At 40.0% G+C, this 17,402-nt stretch overlaps 1 protein-coding gene across 2 annotated transcripts in view; it reads right to left on the reverse strand.

Annotated features, from left to right (window-relative positions):
- The window catches only part of spon1a (spondin 1a), a 149,353-nt gene that overhangs the window by 59,939 nt on the left and 72,012 nt on the right, over positions 1-17,402 (reverse strand). For both annotated transcript variants that reach the window (XM_034680712.1, XM_034680711.1), the window contains 3 exons: positions 13,128-13,201; positions 12,519-12,641; positions 4,781-4,929 (listed from right to left, as the gene is read on the reverse strand). In XM_034680712.1, the coding sequence (XP_034536603.1) occupies positions 4,781-4,929; positions 12,519-12,641; positions 13,128-13,201 (346 nt within the window). The remainder of the gene's footprint in view (positions 1-4,780; positions 4,930-12,518; positions 12,642-13,127; positions 13,202-17,402) is intronic.

Genomic DNA, 17,402 nt, shown 5'->3' on the forward strand with positions numbered 1-17,402 from the left:
TATCCTTTTCTTGATGAGTATTTCTCAGAAGAGCAAAAAGTCTAAACAAAACATAGGAGCTCTTCGCCATGCACATATACTTAATAACAGCAAATGTATTCAGACGTAATGTTAACTATGATAAGATTTATGCCTTGTCACTGCTACCACCAGACGTATTTGAATTGTAACAAAAGACACAGGTGGGACAGACACTTCATTCCTCGGAAAAGTGGCTGTGAAGTAATTTTCTGTATACAAAAGGAAAAACACATACACACCTTCTCATTGTGAGAGTGAGAGTCAAAAGACCCAAAGGAACCTGCATATCTATTATTCTCTACCCACGCTGCTGACTGCAGACCTCCCACTTACAGATGGCAGACCTCACTGTTCTCACGACAACTGAACTGCAAAATTATCATATGAATCCTTGCAAGGTGCACGGAGAGAAGAGCAGAGGGAGAGGGATTAACAATAAGCTTTTTTTTATACCATAATACCTGTTGTTCATCTGCTCATCATGCAAACCAAAAGTGTGAATAAGCTTTAATGCTCTTTGAACACTCTCAAAGAGGATTCGTCCACCTGGAAATTTAACTGATGAAATCCAAGGAAAGCAACACTATTGGCAAAACAGCGTCAGTAAATTATAAATTCAAGAATTAATCTTGTGGTACCCCAGGACTCACTCAGGTGATCCATGAAAGACTTTTTTTTTTACATTTTTCCTTGTTCAAATAAACAGACGCTGCAAAATAAAATAAGAGCAGCTGTATCAAAGTGAAATGGATCTGTATTTTCTGCTATTTACCTGTATTGTCTCTTTTTACCTTCAGCCTGAGCTGGGTTTTCTCTGCTCTGTCGCCCGGCTGTAGTGCTCGGGATAATAGAGGATCTCGTAAGTATCCGTACTGTGCAATAATGAAAAACGCCCCATGCTGCAGGAGGAAATGGGAGATTTCATAATCCGTCTGAGGCCTTGGCCCTGGTCGCTGGTCCATGGAGAGAGTCTCATTAAACTTCTCATTAGTAACACACTGAGCTTCTGTAATGACTGAATGCATATACAAATCACCTCCGACATGAAAGGAGGGAAAACAACAATGGACCTAGGCTGCATCCCAGTGCTGCCAACTCCTCTGATAAGAACATTTGTACTTGGTAAATGAAACAGTTATGCACATCCGTTTACAGTCTGTAGAAAAAATGTGTGGAATGAAATAATTTCTGATTACATTCTTTACCTTACATATGCATTAGATCTAAAGATAAACCAACTTCATGACATGATGCATTCAAGAACAGTGGGACACAAAATTAATCAACATCTGATCTGCATCTCTGGCAGCAAAATCAGAATCAAGTACCTTCCTTTCCACCCCATGCTGCAATTTATGCTGTTTATTTCAATATATGAATTATTAAAGAAGACACTAATGCTCACACATATATTCTAGGGCTGTTGCAATACGATGAGTGGCAAGGTGCCATGATTACTTCTGCGGTGCAGAGGGGCTGAGACTGTGTGGGTGAAAGCGCTGTTTGAGGAGGCTCTGACATCCAATCATATTTTTATTAGCAGCCAGTCACATGGAAAAAATATCAAAAATATCAGGCCAAGCAGCAGGTTTTCTTGGAATGGATATATTAAATTTGGCAAATTATGTTATAGTATATAGTTATGGTATTTAATTCCTTTTTTTTTCTATCCACTATTGTCTTTTAAAAGGGGAATAACACTGAAATGGAAAGAACAGCTGCTGTTGTGTACACTTCTTCAGTTTAATAAAGCTCCAATTCAACGCATTTGTTCCCTGAGGGACGTGCATATATCAAATTTTAACCATATATCTGATGAAAAATAACAATAAGACAGATGGTAAAGCACACTCTTTTCCAAATTATGACAGGATGACCAACTAGAAGTGAAATAAAGCCATCACATTCTGACTTGACATGAGCTGAGTTGAGAGGGCTCTGCATGTGTGTGTATGCATGTGTGTGTGCATGCATGCAGATGTTTGCACGGTCTGCACGGCTGCTTGCCTCTGCAAATGAAACTTTGTATGAACACTCTGATCAGTGCACCCCCTCGGCTGGAGTGGAGCCTGGCTATGAATATCAATTTAGCATTTATCGCTGGTTGCTCTCCCCCTGACGGCCCACCTGACACAAAGGAGAATCAGCTTTCTGTTTGTGTCAGCATTTACCAAAGAAACCTCTGCATGGCTTGAAAGAGGGAGGCTCCTTCACCCAGCCCTCCTTACCTCAAGGGCATCAACAGACTCTGTGTGTTGTCTGAGTTGTATGAAAGTGGATCATGTTCGGTGGCAGTCTCAGGCTACAAAAGATCTTTTTAGGCTGTCATGTATCACAGTAGCTGGAAAAGCCAACCACAAAGAAACCACATGTCATCTGAAGCTCAGCACAATCACATGTCCACTTACAAACAAAATAGAGGTTATAAACACACTTACACACACAGATAGAAATTACCCTACTAATGCCATGTAAAGTATTGACAAAGCTGATCACCATTGGCATTTTTTAGGGAGTGAATGATCCCAAGCAGCTTGCATATTTCAGACTAACCATAGTTTATCTTGATCTCCAGAGTAATCAACACCCTGCATTCATGTGTCAGCCAATCCTAATTCACTACTGACTTGTTTTTTACAACACAAAAGCTTGAGACAAGCCACACCTTGGGATAATATATTTGCTGGTGGTGAGAAATATGACTCATTTTTCCTGTTCAATCATTTCACTGTAAGGGCTGATTGGAAAAGACGTGAAAAAATATTGTTGTTCATGTAATTGAGTTCTTGTAGGGCAGACGGGATTGATTGTGTGGGAAAATTAATAATCATACCATGTTCTCACGAAGTAAGTGAAATGGAAATGCATAAGAGAGCATTCAATTATAAGTCACTTTTAAAAAAGCAATGCTTTCAGCAAACTTAAATTACAGAACAATTAAATCTATTAGTGTTTCACTCTGATTTCTAAGTTTGGAAAAAAAATCATCTGATGATCCTGCCAGGGACACAAAAAAATACTAAAAAACTGTCTGCTCCAATAGCAGTGGGAAGGCGGCAATGACACAGAGACCCCACTGCTCACACTATGCTCTCATTATCTGCTGTGACTCCAGGTCTTCAGTATTAGCCAACAATTAGCACTCTACCGGACCATCTGCTCTGCCAGCACGGGTGAGAGAGAGAGTGCGATGGAGAAGAAGGAAAGAAGAAATATGCACCATGTTATTTGTGGAAATAATAGCGAGAAGAGAGGCCAAGAATGGAGACAGCAATGGTCCGCAGAAATTATATGTTAATTACGAATAAATATAAATCCAAGCTAATGTTCTGAAATAAAAAATAGCTTTCCTCTTTAGCATATAAGTGGAGACCATCTATCTTGTAAAAAAGCAGGCTACGATAGGTGGGCTCAACATTTAAAGCCTTGAATTCTGGATCTTTGTCATTTTCATCTTGGGTTTTTTGAACCATAAGTGACCACATTTGGACAAAAATTAGGGGGGGGGTTTGCTTGTCTTGGTTGAAAAGTCGTCATGTGAGGGACTTACATCAAGCATCAACCACTTTGCAAATGTACAGTGCTTTATCAATTATTAAACTCTAAGTGGGAGCACAATTTATCAATCAAATATTGTGCAGTATTAAGAAGACTTAGAACCAGTAACTGACACCATCATTTCTTTTGGAAAATGGGGAGTTAATAGATGAAATTGAGGTAGGTCATTTTTGTATCATTGCTTTTATATAACCCCACTTCTTTTTGCAACCAGAGGAGTTCCTGCCTAGTGGCTTTTTGAAAGCTTGTGGGATAAAGGGACTTCACTGTGGACGGCATCTTGTTTATTTCATCACAAAAACTATAATAAAGGAACTGAAAGTGTTTCTATGTTGTGTATGCCACAAAGTGTACAAATATCAGGCACCATATCTTTAAAATGCCAAGAGCAACAAATGCAATCTCAGGGAAGGCTAGCTGGCTTTTATGTTTATTGTTGAAGCCTTTTTTTCTGTGTTATTGTTGCCTGTCTCGTCATGTCATTTGATAAAGTTGTTAAATGTTTTTGTTAGCCTCTGTAAAAGTTTTCTGTGAAAATGAATTTCTACCTGGGGACAATAAACAAACTTACTAACTAAGCTGCAAGATTCAGTCTTACTTTGCCTATTTTTGGCTGGTTGATATAGGTCATCATCCTGAATACAGCCTAACCACAGCGTATTGTACAAGTCAGCATCTTGTCAGCTTTATTCGCTAATTCTCACTTCAGAAGGTGGCACATGAAAGCATTTCCACTTTTCATTTTGGAAACTGTGTCTTATCCAGGAACAATAACCTAAGGGAAGGGGGGCATTAGCGGGTGTTGATACTACCTCCGAAACGCCTCCCAGGCACCAGAATAGAAGGTCAGAGTCAAAGCTCAAAGTCTGATTGAACCCAAACTGATATGAAATAATTCAAGCACTGAACTCTGAAATCTTGTGCATTGGTTAGGGAGAAACAGTAGATGCAGGGACAGGCTGAAAATAGCGTAGCTGCTTCAAAGCACTAATCAGTCTCGACAAAAATGTTTAAACATCACTGAGCACTGTCATCTCATACTGAACTCAGGTGTGCCTGTACCCTAGAACATCCTCTGAGGCCCCAGCTGTGTTATGCAACTCCTCTCATCAGTTTGGGGACCTTTTGATCTTTTTCTATTCTACTTTTTTGTACAAAATACACTACACTTCAGCCGCCTCCTTGTCCTGAACAGTCTTACCTTCTGTCTGATCTCCTCCTCCATTTTGACTGGGGAGCCCAGCTCAGCCACCTGTTTCACTCCCTCACTGGAAAGGCCTCCATATTCCCACAGCACATAGTTCCTCGAGTGGGAGGAACCAATGATGGCTGACCAGTGATTGGCCCGACCTGGTGGAACAAGATAATAGAACACCTTTTTAGATGGACAAAAAACTGCAATTTATTGATTGCATCATTCAATTACTTGCTATCTCTCTAAATGCACAGTGGCAGGGATACCAATGATGACCCATCAGTTGATTGTTACATTTATATGTTGACTGACGGACAAAAATCTGGTTTTGGTTTGACACATTCTTTAGCAAACATTGACTAAAGGCTGATTTATACTTCCGACCTAAGACGTGAGCACCACATACTTGTGCGTCGATGTGTCCGTGACACGCAGCAATACTCCGCTGAAACGCTTGAGGGCAGTGTGGTCTCTCTGATAGCCGGTAGCCTGCTTCCGACCCCGCTACGATCTCTGTTTACTTTTCCACAGCGATTCAGAGCGTGTTATTTTAATCTATAGCTGATACACATGCTTTTTATCATACAGACATGATTACATAAAGAATAGAGAGGAGGAGATGAAATACACAGCCGATGAGTGGGGATCCAAGAGGTGCTGTAAATGCCGAAATACAATGCCACACGGACCAATAACAGGGCTTGTGGTCCGCTTCGATTCTACGGGTAATTACATTTTGGAAGAGGTGCACGTCAGCCATGTGCGAAGGCCTCCGGCGTAGGCTACGCCGTTAATTTGACGCAGAAGTACAAATGAGGCTTAAGAATTCTTCCTACATTTGTATAGCACTTGACATACTAACACTTGATCTTTATACTACCTCTGAATCCTTCCATTTTCTCACTCACTAGATCTCCTCACACAGGGCAAATGTGTGTTTCCTCAGGTGGCAAGGGGCGCTCTACATCTGCATCACACCTTAAGGAAAGCTGTAACGGAACAGTGTTACTGTCCATGATGAACCATCAGAGGCAACAGGACAGGCTAAAATATACAGAGCCTTACACAACCTTAGAGACAGCTGACGCTCAAGCCTTGCTGTAAGCTCAACAGAAGTGTAAAGCATAATAAAGCATGGAGTACAGCTGTTCATCTTGTACTGATGGGCTTCCTGGTGATGTTTACAAGACATGTTGGGCTATCATAACTATCTCACTGTGGGTCTGACATACCTAAATCACCAGCACTGAAACTGGATTTCTCATATTCTTTCATTATCCCCCTCTGCTGTCATATTATCCCCCTGCTTACTATGTCATTATGCAACTAGACTAGAATGACATCACCCCGAGTGCACAATGATGATTTTACAGCCCCAACAGAGTCCTTCGAGTCAACTGAAGATATAAAGCTCAGCTGGTTTAGGCATCTTATTGAGCTGAATGATTATCTTTATGTCACAAAATGGAATCGTTCACGAGAACCACTTTACCACATATTTAGTCGAGGTGAGGTTCACCCAGTTGGGTTATGGGTCTGCCTCATATCTCAGTGCCCTAAATAGAGCCCTTACTCTGCAGTTCTGTAAGTCACCCTCTCCACCTTCTGCTGTTTCCCAGTGTGAGTCTGACCACAGATTAATTGCACTGATATCAATCTCTGTGTCTGCAGAATTCCTGTTATACTGTGGTGTGGAAACTTGGAAAAACGTGGATGTAGTGTTTCATAGGTCACAGCAGGCATAGTAAATTTTCATGCAGGATGTTCTCAAATAGGATATTATTTCCATAACTTTTTTTTCCACCCAAAAATGCTTTTATTGAGCTTTGGAACAATGCTTTGAAACAAAGCCACAGGGATCATTATACTGGGGATCCAATCATCATTCTGGGAGTACCAAATGATGATTGTATCAGCTATCGCAGGATTAGTGTCCATGCTGGTGGACTAGTTGCCCAAATAAGACAGGTACAGATGTACTTGCTCAGTGAGCAACACATTTCACAGTTTTCAGGTACTACTTTCAGGGTTTGTAGCAAAAACCCTATATATTAAATTCTAAATAGAATTTTGACTATAACTTGTTTAACATTTTTCAAACATGCATAATTCGCTTTTTCATTAAATTTTTCATTTCAAGAGGGCAACTTTTACAACCTTCCGTCAGTCAACCGCAGAGAAATGAAGAACTTCTGGACAGCTACATAAAATAAATATGAGTTAGATTTTGTCTTTCATTTACCACTACATGTCATGAGTAAATATGATTTTAATATGTTTATAATAACTGTAGTGCCATGACAAAGGACATCATTCCATATTTTTAAATAATTAAATTTCAAATCTGCCATGTTGAATAACCAAACTGGGCTTTAACTGGGCTTTAAACTCTGTCTGGGTGGCTGCTTTTGGCATTGAACATCTTTTTTGAGTTATATTATGTACTTGCCCACTTTCATGAGCCTAAATCTACAGCAAACAACTCATTAATATGTTTGATTCTCTCCTTCACAAAAAACTGAAGGCTCTAAATTGATTGAGTGCATCTTGCGATAACAGTATCCAGTCTGCAATGACAAAAATTGTGTCCCTGTTAAAGACCAATGATGGTAATATTGTTGAACTTGCCTGATGAACACGTAATGGCAAAGTCAATATAACCTCTTGGGGTCTGGATGTGTTTTTAACAATAAAAGGTGTCCTTTTCCTTTACTGGCAATGGGTTTGTTGAGTGCTTTTGTGCTCCAGGTGAATCACATTTGCAGCTTTGTGAGGATGCACCTTGAGGGCTCCAAACTACCTTAGCCGTCTGCAGAGGGGAGGTTGATGCTTGTTGTTTCTATTCAGGCCATACGAGAACACCAGAGCATCAGGTTTTGGTTACTGCGAGTTGAATGCATGATTTGGTTCAATTTGTTAGTATAAGCTTATCTCAGTACTGGCTGGGATAACATCAAAAAAATGATGAGTACTTCTAAAACCAGTGGTCTAGAAAAACACTGGGGAACAACTCACAAATCCAGTAGATAGTTTTTGTGTATGTCTAAGTATGTTTGTACTAGGGATGTACATTTTAAGTATTTTCCGTGATCGATTTTTGGAAATGTTAACTTTCAATTATCGATTAATTGATAAAAAAAAAACGCATTATTCTTACATCAAAAACATGACCAAATAGGTTGTTTTCCCCCTAAATAATATTTTCTGCAGCAACAAAATGCAAATAACAGACAGGATTGAATATGGGCACATGTTTGACATGCAGAATATCAACGATCAGGCTCATAAAAATATTCTACGCAGACATAATCTTATAGAGTGAAGGCTGAGACTACTAACAGAAAATTACTTCAGACTCACAGTGTCCAGTTTTCTGTCTACTCGTTCTTATTGAGAGAAATAAACATGTGTATTCGGTCAGGTGTCAGCCGGGAGCGCAACCGGGTCATAATCAGTCCCACTGCAGAAAAGCTCAGACGGCTCTGATGTTGCTGGTCTGCAAACATAGTGTACCTGAATTTCCCACCTGCCTGTTGCCTTCGTATCCAAAGGTGGGAAATGTCCAGTTTATAGTTGTGAACCTTCGTGTCCATGTCGTTGTTGGCAGCAGTTTTGTATTGATCCTCTTTTTAAAAAGCGCACGTGGAGACCTGACGTGCAGCCGCAGCCGCCAGCAGAGCATCTCCGCTTTGCGCAACACCTTTAACAGCTGATTCACATGAAACATGCTTTAAACTTTAAACACCTTCCTGATAGCTGAGTGTAATATGAGACCACATGATGTTTGTTCCACGTGACGGAAAATTGATAACAAAAATGCGTGTTTCGAGTAATTTCTTATAAATCAATTAATCAATAATCGATTAATTGTGGTCATCCCTAGTTTGTACGTTATGACTGAGGTAGAACTACAGAAGCAGATGATGGTTTGTTTGTTTGTTTGTTTTTGTTTTTTACAATCTACCCAGAAATCAATCTGTTTTTTTCTTTACTGCCAACCTTACTTCAAACATATGGCTTCATATTTTTGTTAGGACCTTGATGAAATTTAGAAGTAATTTGTGCCCCAGGCTTTCATAAATTTCTCCCCCTTTGCAGGCAGGAGGGATTGCCGAGCTCTAAATAACTTTAGCATTATGGCCCCTGTTGGCTGACTTATATCCATCACTAGCTTCTTTGGCCTAAGGTTGATGGAGTATTAGATTTACTACAAAGGTAGGTATAACCTGGAGTCAGTCATCTCCTTTGTAATGCTGTCTGGCAGGGTTGAGAGCTAGTGGTCAGAGCTGTGGCAGGTTTCAACCGTTAACTTTTAGTCAAGATAAATCAGGGGTTGTATAGCAGTGAACTTCTATGCTACTGTGTTTTTATCTTTTAAATGTGTATTAATGACCCTGTGATAGTTGTAGAGCTTTGTTAAGAACGTGGAGCTTGATAAGAGAATGACTGCTATTTTGTGCACACTATAAAAGATTATATGACTCTTATCTTTTATGTATAGTTAAAACTATGAACAACCCCAAAGACTGAATAAAGATATCTAACTCCAACTAAGTGGCTTTGCAATTTGGGGATGGACAGCAGGCTTGTTGTGCAAGTGATGCAGATGGGTGAACTTGGGTTTCCTACCCAAAAAAAAAAAGTCAAATATCTCCATTAAATAGCTCACTATTGATTTATTGTTTGATGTTCATTATAAGTTATAGTGCAAATTAAATATATTGATTTAACAGTTGTACAATATGGTCAAAGGCCAGAAATCGATATGGTGAAGAAAGGGTTTTCTTGGTTAAGATGGACTTTCAAAAAAAAAAGGCAGCTAGAAGGCAGCTGTCCTTTTGGTGTATATGTTCTCAGTCCAATATTTAATGTATTGTTTCACTTGGGTAATAGATAAATCATTATAAAAAGGTGATCTATATTTGATTTACTTTCTTCCCCTCTTTCTCTTCATTTTTGCCATAAATCCTGTGACATGTCTTTGATAACCTTTGTTATTCTCTGTCTCAATACACTATGTCTGACTGAGCTTTAGTCGTATGGGTTCAATAGATTATAGGCTTTATGACTTACAATCAGGGCAAAAGTCAAATACAAAAAGAACTGTCATGGTTTTGTGGCCTATTTTACTGCGAACTGTCAGGCCTATCGTTCCGGCATTAGAAGGGCTCATGTTAAAAACACGGTTGGCCTAGCAGTGTAAGCATGCAATGCAGCTTGTTCACAGGTTCAACTCCCGGCCATGACCATTTGCTGCATGTCCTCCCTCACTCACTCTCTATTCTTCACATTTCCTCATCAGCTGTCCTATTCACTAAGGGCAAAAATGCCCCCTCATAAAACAAAAGGATGCCTTTTGACACTACTGCATATCTCAGGTAGCGAAAAAAGGAACTGTATGCACCTGAAAGACAAAGTGGAATGAAGAGTATGATTCTCATTAGTTATTTAATTGGAAATGGGTTGTATGGATTGTAACCGGGTTGTATTTAGTAAATGATATCATACAGTGTAATATGTGCAGTTTTCTCATATAAAGTTTCATAGGATATGACTTTGTGCAAGGAGAAAACCAAATGTTGCCTCATGAGAGACAGATGGATACAGAAATACACAGCTTGGCCTATCCTCTTTTAAGATGATGTGTATTTGTGTACCTGTGTGTAAGAGTGAGTCACAAACCAACTACTCACTCTGTAAGACAGTAAATTAGGGCCTCTTTCGATTTCAGGGTTTATCTTATTCCCCTCCAATCAGTGTATTGATCTGACCGGCGAGGGCCTGATTTAGACAAGAGAGGCAGTGTAATCCTTAAGTCCATTCGCATCCTGATAGTGTGGCTCAAGGTTATACACACATCACACCCAACAATAGTAACAATATAGCTCAACAGCCACACCACTATTCAGAGCCATGTATGGAGGCTAAATCATGCACATGGTGGGAACAATTCCTCTTTGGGGCTACGTTGCAACAATCAAGATAAAAGGATGAGGCTGCATATCATTTGTATTTTTGCTATTGGCAACATATCCTATTAAAAGATCAAAATCAACAATGTCTTAATCCATTTCTCGATTATTTTCAACTTCCCATCCCATCTCTCAGGCCTCTAGCCCAATCGTTAACGATCAAGACAAAATCTCAACAAATTTTGTATCACTATTAACCTGATTTTCTTAAGGTTGAATTATACCTCAAGAAGTCTATGTGATAGTCCCTAACAGGAGATACTGAATAGCCTGTTTGATCCTCTGAATAGAGGACTTTTGGATTAAAAAGTAGAGGGGGAATTGTGACATACCTCACCTGTTGCAGTTTTAAGGCTTTAATGGACTTTGGAGCTAAAAATGACCAAATTAGGAAGAGAGGTTGGGGTAGGTACCATGCCATATACAGTACAATTGCATTATTTAGCTAAGCTCAGCCTACAGTGGTGTTTATTTGTGAGGTACAGCCTACTGTAGCAACCACTTTGCCGAGACTCACGCCACCCCCTCTGCTGTTCACTTGTTGTCCTAATCTGAAAAGTCTTTCCACTCTAACTAGTCCTTCACAAGGTTTATTTACTTAATAATATACTGCTCTCTTACTATGCATGACCATAACATAATGAGTGAGAAGAATATTAAAAAGTTATGTGTTTAGGGCCTGTGTCTACTAACAGCAGTTTCTGGCAGAACCCACAACCTTGATTTTAGAGGTCTCATCACTTACTATTGCTAAGTCACTAATGTTATCCACTGGCACTTACACTTTTCTTAGCAGTGACTATTAAGACAGCTCTGCAAACTTAATATTTGCTTTTATTTTACAGAATTGTTCAAAGTAAATGTTAAAACTATTCATCATAATTGTGTTGTAGCATTAGCTACAACTCTACACTTGCAGATAGTACCTACCCCCCAAAAATAAAATAAATAATTGTCGTTAGTTTCTCCTCTGTGCAGGCATCCACTATTGTTTCTGACAAAGTTGATAACAGAAGTACCACTTGATTTTGACAGTTCAGTGAAGGAGAAGAGAAGTTGATGAGTGTGGCAGTGTTTATAAAGTTGAACTATTCTAAACTGAGAGGGTTGTGGACGCTTAGGTCACCCAGCACTTGAAACAGTGATCTACATTTGTTTTGTATTGAGAAAAGGCGCTTTCAGTGCAAAAAGAAACACCTGTAGCGGAAACAGGCCCTAATCCTAAAGCTGGAAACTTATGATCAAGGGCCTGATGGGGATTGACTTGCATTTGGAGCTAGCCTCAAGTGGTGAATCATGGAATTGCAGTTTTTGGCATTTCTGCATTGGCTGCATTTTCAGCCCCAAGTTGCCACTTGGTCTTGGTAAATGGTGAATGGACTTGTACTTATACAGTGCTTCTCTAGTCTTTCTGATCACTCAAAGCGCTTTTACACTACTCATCACATTCACCCATTCATACCCATTCACTCACTGATGGTAGAGGCTGCTATGTAGTGAGGGACCATCAGTGTTAGCTAATCTCATTCGGACACATTCACACACCTCTGAATAACAGAGGGAGCAATTCGGGGTTCAGTGTCTCGCTCAAGGACACTTAAGCATGTGACTGCCGGAGCTAGGATTGAACCGGCAACCTTCCAATTGATAGACGGCTGACTCTACCCACTGAGCCACAGCCGTCTTGTAAGAGACCAAAACAACAGAATATTTCAGGGTTTGTTCTTCAAATGCAATATGGATCAAGGTGTGGGCAGAAATGTTGTGCTTACGTGGATAATCTTTGGGATGAGTCTTTTCTGACCAGTTTCCGAAGAAGGTGACTCTGTACTTTGCTGTTCCACAGGCACAACAGTCAAGCACAGGTTTTTCCGTAGTGTCCCCGTACAGTGATTCTGTGAAGAAATAAATGGAGGGGAGATAAGGGGAAAATAAAAGGTAGAGATACAGAAGACTGTGGAATAGCATAGAGGGATTTCTCATTAATATATCAGAATCACATGAGAGTGGTGCCCATCAAACAGGAGATGGGTGGTTTAGGAAAGTGGGGTGCCCATGGGAGGAAGAGGAGGGGGTGCATGAGCAATGAGAAGGATATGCAGCATGGTTCTTTTGATCTATTGCTCAGTGTGGCTCCAATGTCATGCACCGCCAGGGGTCACACTCATTTACAATCATTCACATGCCAAAGTATAAGAGTGGAGAAGAATGTCCCTGCATCAAAATCAAGAAATAAAAGAAAATTGGGAAAGAGAAGACAGGCTAAAAAAAAAAATACAATCAGTAGGGAGTGAAATAGAAAAGCGGCAGAGTGAATTCATATTGAATGAATAAGAAATTCATGGAGAATTATTTAGTCCATGTCAATAAAAGAGGCCTACCTTTCTCACACATCCGCTTGGTGAGTGATCCTTCATCCTGGAAATAGATTATCCTCTTCTGCACAATGCTTGCCCTACACACAGAGAACAAGAACAGATGAAGGCAGTGAGGGGGAAGTTTGTTGGGGGCAGCACCAAGTGCAGATGTATATTTGCAGGGGGCAAAACTAAGTGTGAATGTCACAACGGGAGAAGGCTGGAGAAAATGAGAAACATTCAAAGATGCTGTGAGATTTTAAGTAGAAAGAGTAGACTGCAGGGAAAGTGAAAAATCCTGCCCTTTAGAGATCTGATCGAGTCTGAACAGTGGATTCTGGCAGATGGAACAGGTGCAGGTATTCATGATCATCATCCTGTTTTTTTCTGAAGACTCCTAAAGCAGGTATCAGAGCCCACAGGGAAATTGCTGTCTTTTAGATGGAGGTATTCAGCGTCTCATACAAAGACCACAAAAAGCATGCATCAGCATTAAGATACACGTATAAAGACATGAGAGGTTGTAAAACTGAAGAAAAAGCTGAAAAAGAGAGAGACTGCAACTAAAAGAGGGATTTTTTTTTTGCACTGAAAAATATCCTTACAGCACTTCGACAGTAAAATATGCAGAAATGTACAGGCACACTACATTTTAGACTGTGCACTGTGTCGATAAGAACTGATTGACAGGCCAACAGCAATGTTTCCCAAAGTGGAGGCCTGGCAGAGGGGAGCTCCTCTAGATTGAGCTGTCTAAGAGGCTTGTTCCTCTGGGTGGTAGGGAACACAGGTCTGAGAGGGGCCTTGACATGTAAATCAGCCTCCAGACAAACCTTTTCAGAGGCCAACAGACTTGAGAAAACAACACCAGAAAACAAGCCTCAAGGCACCTAACTTCCACAAACACCAGGCTTTTACACCAGCCATGGCTGTAGGAAGGTTTCCATGGAGACAAAAAAAAAACCAACAATGAGATGCTGGAGGGACATGCTAGGGTGAGGTCTGATCCAGGTGGGCCAAGTCCAGCTGGACCGGTTGGATGCCATTCATACTGGAGTATCAGGCTAAACTGAGCTGTGTTCTGTAAGCTGAGCTGATCACAGATCTGCTTCTTCTTAACAAGAAAATACAAACAGCAGCATATAGGAAAAGATGCTGTTCATCTAAGTAAAAAATATTTCAACCCAGACAAGCTGTTTATTGTTGCTCAATTCACAGTTTTACAACAGTCTCAAGGACCAATGTGAGCCAGTTTAGTAAGCTGGTCCAATACATCTCAAGCTGGCTCTAAAAAACAATTTTACATTTTGATTGACTGGTTAGGGATGGGAATTTTTACCAATCGCTAACCAGTTTTTACATTTTTTACAGGAAGAGCCAAAAAGCCAAAAAGAGTTAAATGCAATTCTTAAGTCATTATGAGCCTAATGCAAGAATCAAAGGATGAATAAATGAAGCAAGGATGCCATGATGTCAAATTTTGTTTTGGGGACTCATCGCAGCGAGAGGTTGGAGCAGGTGAGATGTTACCAAAATCTAAGTTATCAAAGTAGTTATGCAATAGCGATTCTGTTTGTATTTGACACATTTATCTATCAGATAAAAAACCTAAGGGAGCTTGCTGAAAGGAACAAGGCTGCTGCTTGGTACCACTCTATGTCTGGTAAGGAAGAAAGTGCCAGGTGAACAAGCAAATCATGCTACTTAAAAGTGTGCGTCTTCTCATCACTACCTCACCTTCAATGTAGGGGAAGACCAACAGCACATTCAATCACAAAATTAAATGTATAAGAATCAATGGATAAGCTAACAAGCCAGGATAGGTAAACACAGACAGGGATACAGGGTTATTACTTCCACCTTAGTAAAGCTAGAAGTCTTGTAGTGAGAAAGCACAACAGAGACTTATTTATGTATTGATGTATATTATATTCTACACTCACATAGATGTCATAAATGGGGAATTAAACTATAAACACAAATTTTGAATCAGGCTGTAAACATGTTTATTTCTACTGAAAAGGTTAGCATTCTAATATTGGCCTCCACAGGGACTGACTCATTTTTGGAGCCAGTCTCAAGTGTGTCCACTCAAGAGCTTTTGCAGTTCCATGCTGGCCTCAATTTTCAGCCCTTGATGTTGCCATTTGGTAATAGTCATTTCTGCAAATTGTTTTCTGCAAAAATTCAACAAACCTAGCAGGCGTTGTGGTTTGTCTCATAAATGATTCCAGTTCAGAGGGGGGTTGAATTTGCAAATTTAGAAATTAGCATAACCCAAACCCCTCAATTTTTATAAAATACTTCCTGTATATCTTTTTTTTCTTTTGTTGTAAGAAATTTTCACTCACAAAGATTTTGACCATGAAGGGTAAAAAAAAAGGCAGAAAAATGTAGTGCTGTCGCCCAACATCAGCAAAATAATTGGCCCTAAAAATGTAAATCAATGAACATATATTCAAAGCCATCAAAGGCCTACTAAAGCAGAGCTTGTTAGACTGTATGTGATGCACCCACATGTTGCATTTAGCTGTGCTGATCATGGTAAGCATACAGATCAAAAGGCAGCTCTCTGAGTCAGAAGTCAATAACTTTTGACCTCTCAGTAAGCTTGTAAACAATCAGAATGACTTGTGTTCATTTTTTTGATCTTTATCAAAACTCATTCATATCAACACAACTTAATAATTAGTATATAAGGGATTTTCCCCATGTAAGTAATTGGCAGTCTATCGCTACATATAGCACAACACAACCTTTGTATGCATGGATACCAATGTGAAAAATGCAAACAAAGAGAAAACTGCTGCATGCTGTAAATCCTCTTAAACCACTCTAGTATGCCTCTTAAGAACAAATTTGCACATTGAAGGGGTTCTTGCGTGAAGCCCATTATGAATGTTGATCGATGGGCTTGAAGATAACAATCTGTACACTCAGCATCTCCACGGTAACAGCTGATAACTGTGATATACAACTACTAACATAAGAGTTTCTGTGGTATTGGTATTTATAAGCCTAATTTATTTCTTCAGTTAAGCACTGTGTATGAAAGAGATGGACGGAAAGAAGTAACAACAGATCAGAGAGCTAAAGATCAGTCTACTAGAAAATTGAAGAAACAAAAGGTAATCACTGCGAAAGGTCTATTTCAAACAAAGGTTGGCAGGTCCTCCAGCCAACCTTGTGGGGGATCATGATGGACTGTGAAAGGCAGGTCTGCCTGGCTCAATGAGAGGCTTTTTTATAAATCACATTCTCAAACCAACTATTGTATCCTGATAACACTCTTATACCCATCACCATGAACTCTATGACTTGTGGCGATACCTATTAGCCACATTATACTCCTCAATGATTCGATAGTGCAAGTGAGTGAAGTGTGAGTGAAGTGTGCTTACACACACATTTCTGTGAAATGTGTGTGTAAGCGTATGTTGTCCAGCTTATCTAAGGGCAACTGATAGCTGGCTTGAGCTATATCTCACTGCATAAAAATGGTGTGCAAGCATGGCCATTATTACCAGGCCCCGAGCAAATAGGTAAGATGTACACATACTACTTGTTACACAAATATATCCTCTTAATTTACTGCAATTAATTTAAACTTTTGCTATGTGTTGATTGCAAATTCTCATACTGGTTACTTTGCAGCCCAATACTAAATCACACAAAACTACTATTCTTCAATAAGGACACCACCATATCTGTCTCCTTCAATCTGTATTCTTAATCTAATTCAAACGCGCCATGATTAACCACATTCACACAACATCCGTTTTTCATTCACTGCCCACTCAGGATCAAATGAATAGATACTGTTATAAATACTGGGCAGCTGTAGCCCGGCATGGACAGGCCATCTGGCGTACCGGGCAATGCCCAGTGGGCCAACGCACATTTTTTTGGGCTGGCCCAGGGCTGTCATAACTAAACCCAAAAAGTATATTGTAACAGCTACTGTTTGTTAAATGTGTTCAGTGCAGATGTTCATAATTCCTACAGTGTTGACAGTCAGTGAAGGCATCAGGAAGGCTGTGAGTGGCACGGAGTGCAGCAAGAGGGATGGGCGGAGGTGTGTGAGTGAGAGTGTGTGCGAGCTTGAGGTATGAGAGACAGCCCAGGAGGAGTTGTTAGATCATTCATTCTTTTATTCATTTTCGTTTTTTAGGTGCCGTGGTCTCGGCCGACAGTGACCAGTTAATAAAGCTCTTGTGTTCACGAATCGGCTCGACATCATTGCAGTGTCCGGATGGACGTTACAATATTATAAATCATTTTTATCAATCCAGACGACCC

The sequence above is a fragment of the Notolabrus celidotus genome, chromosome 3, assembly GCF_009762535.1.
Source record: "Notolabrus celidotus isolate fNotCel1 chromosome 3, fNotCel1.pri, whole genome shotgun sequence".
NCBI lineage: Eukaryota > Metazoa > Chordata > Actinopteri > Labriformes > Labridae > Notolabrus > Notolabrus celidotus.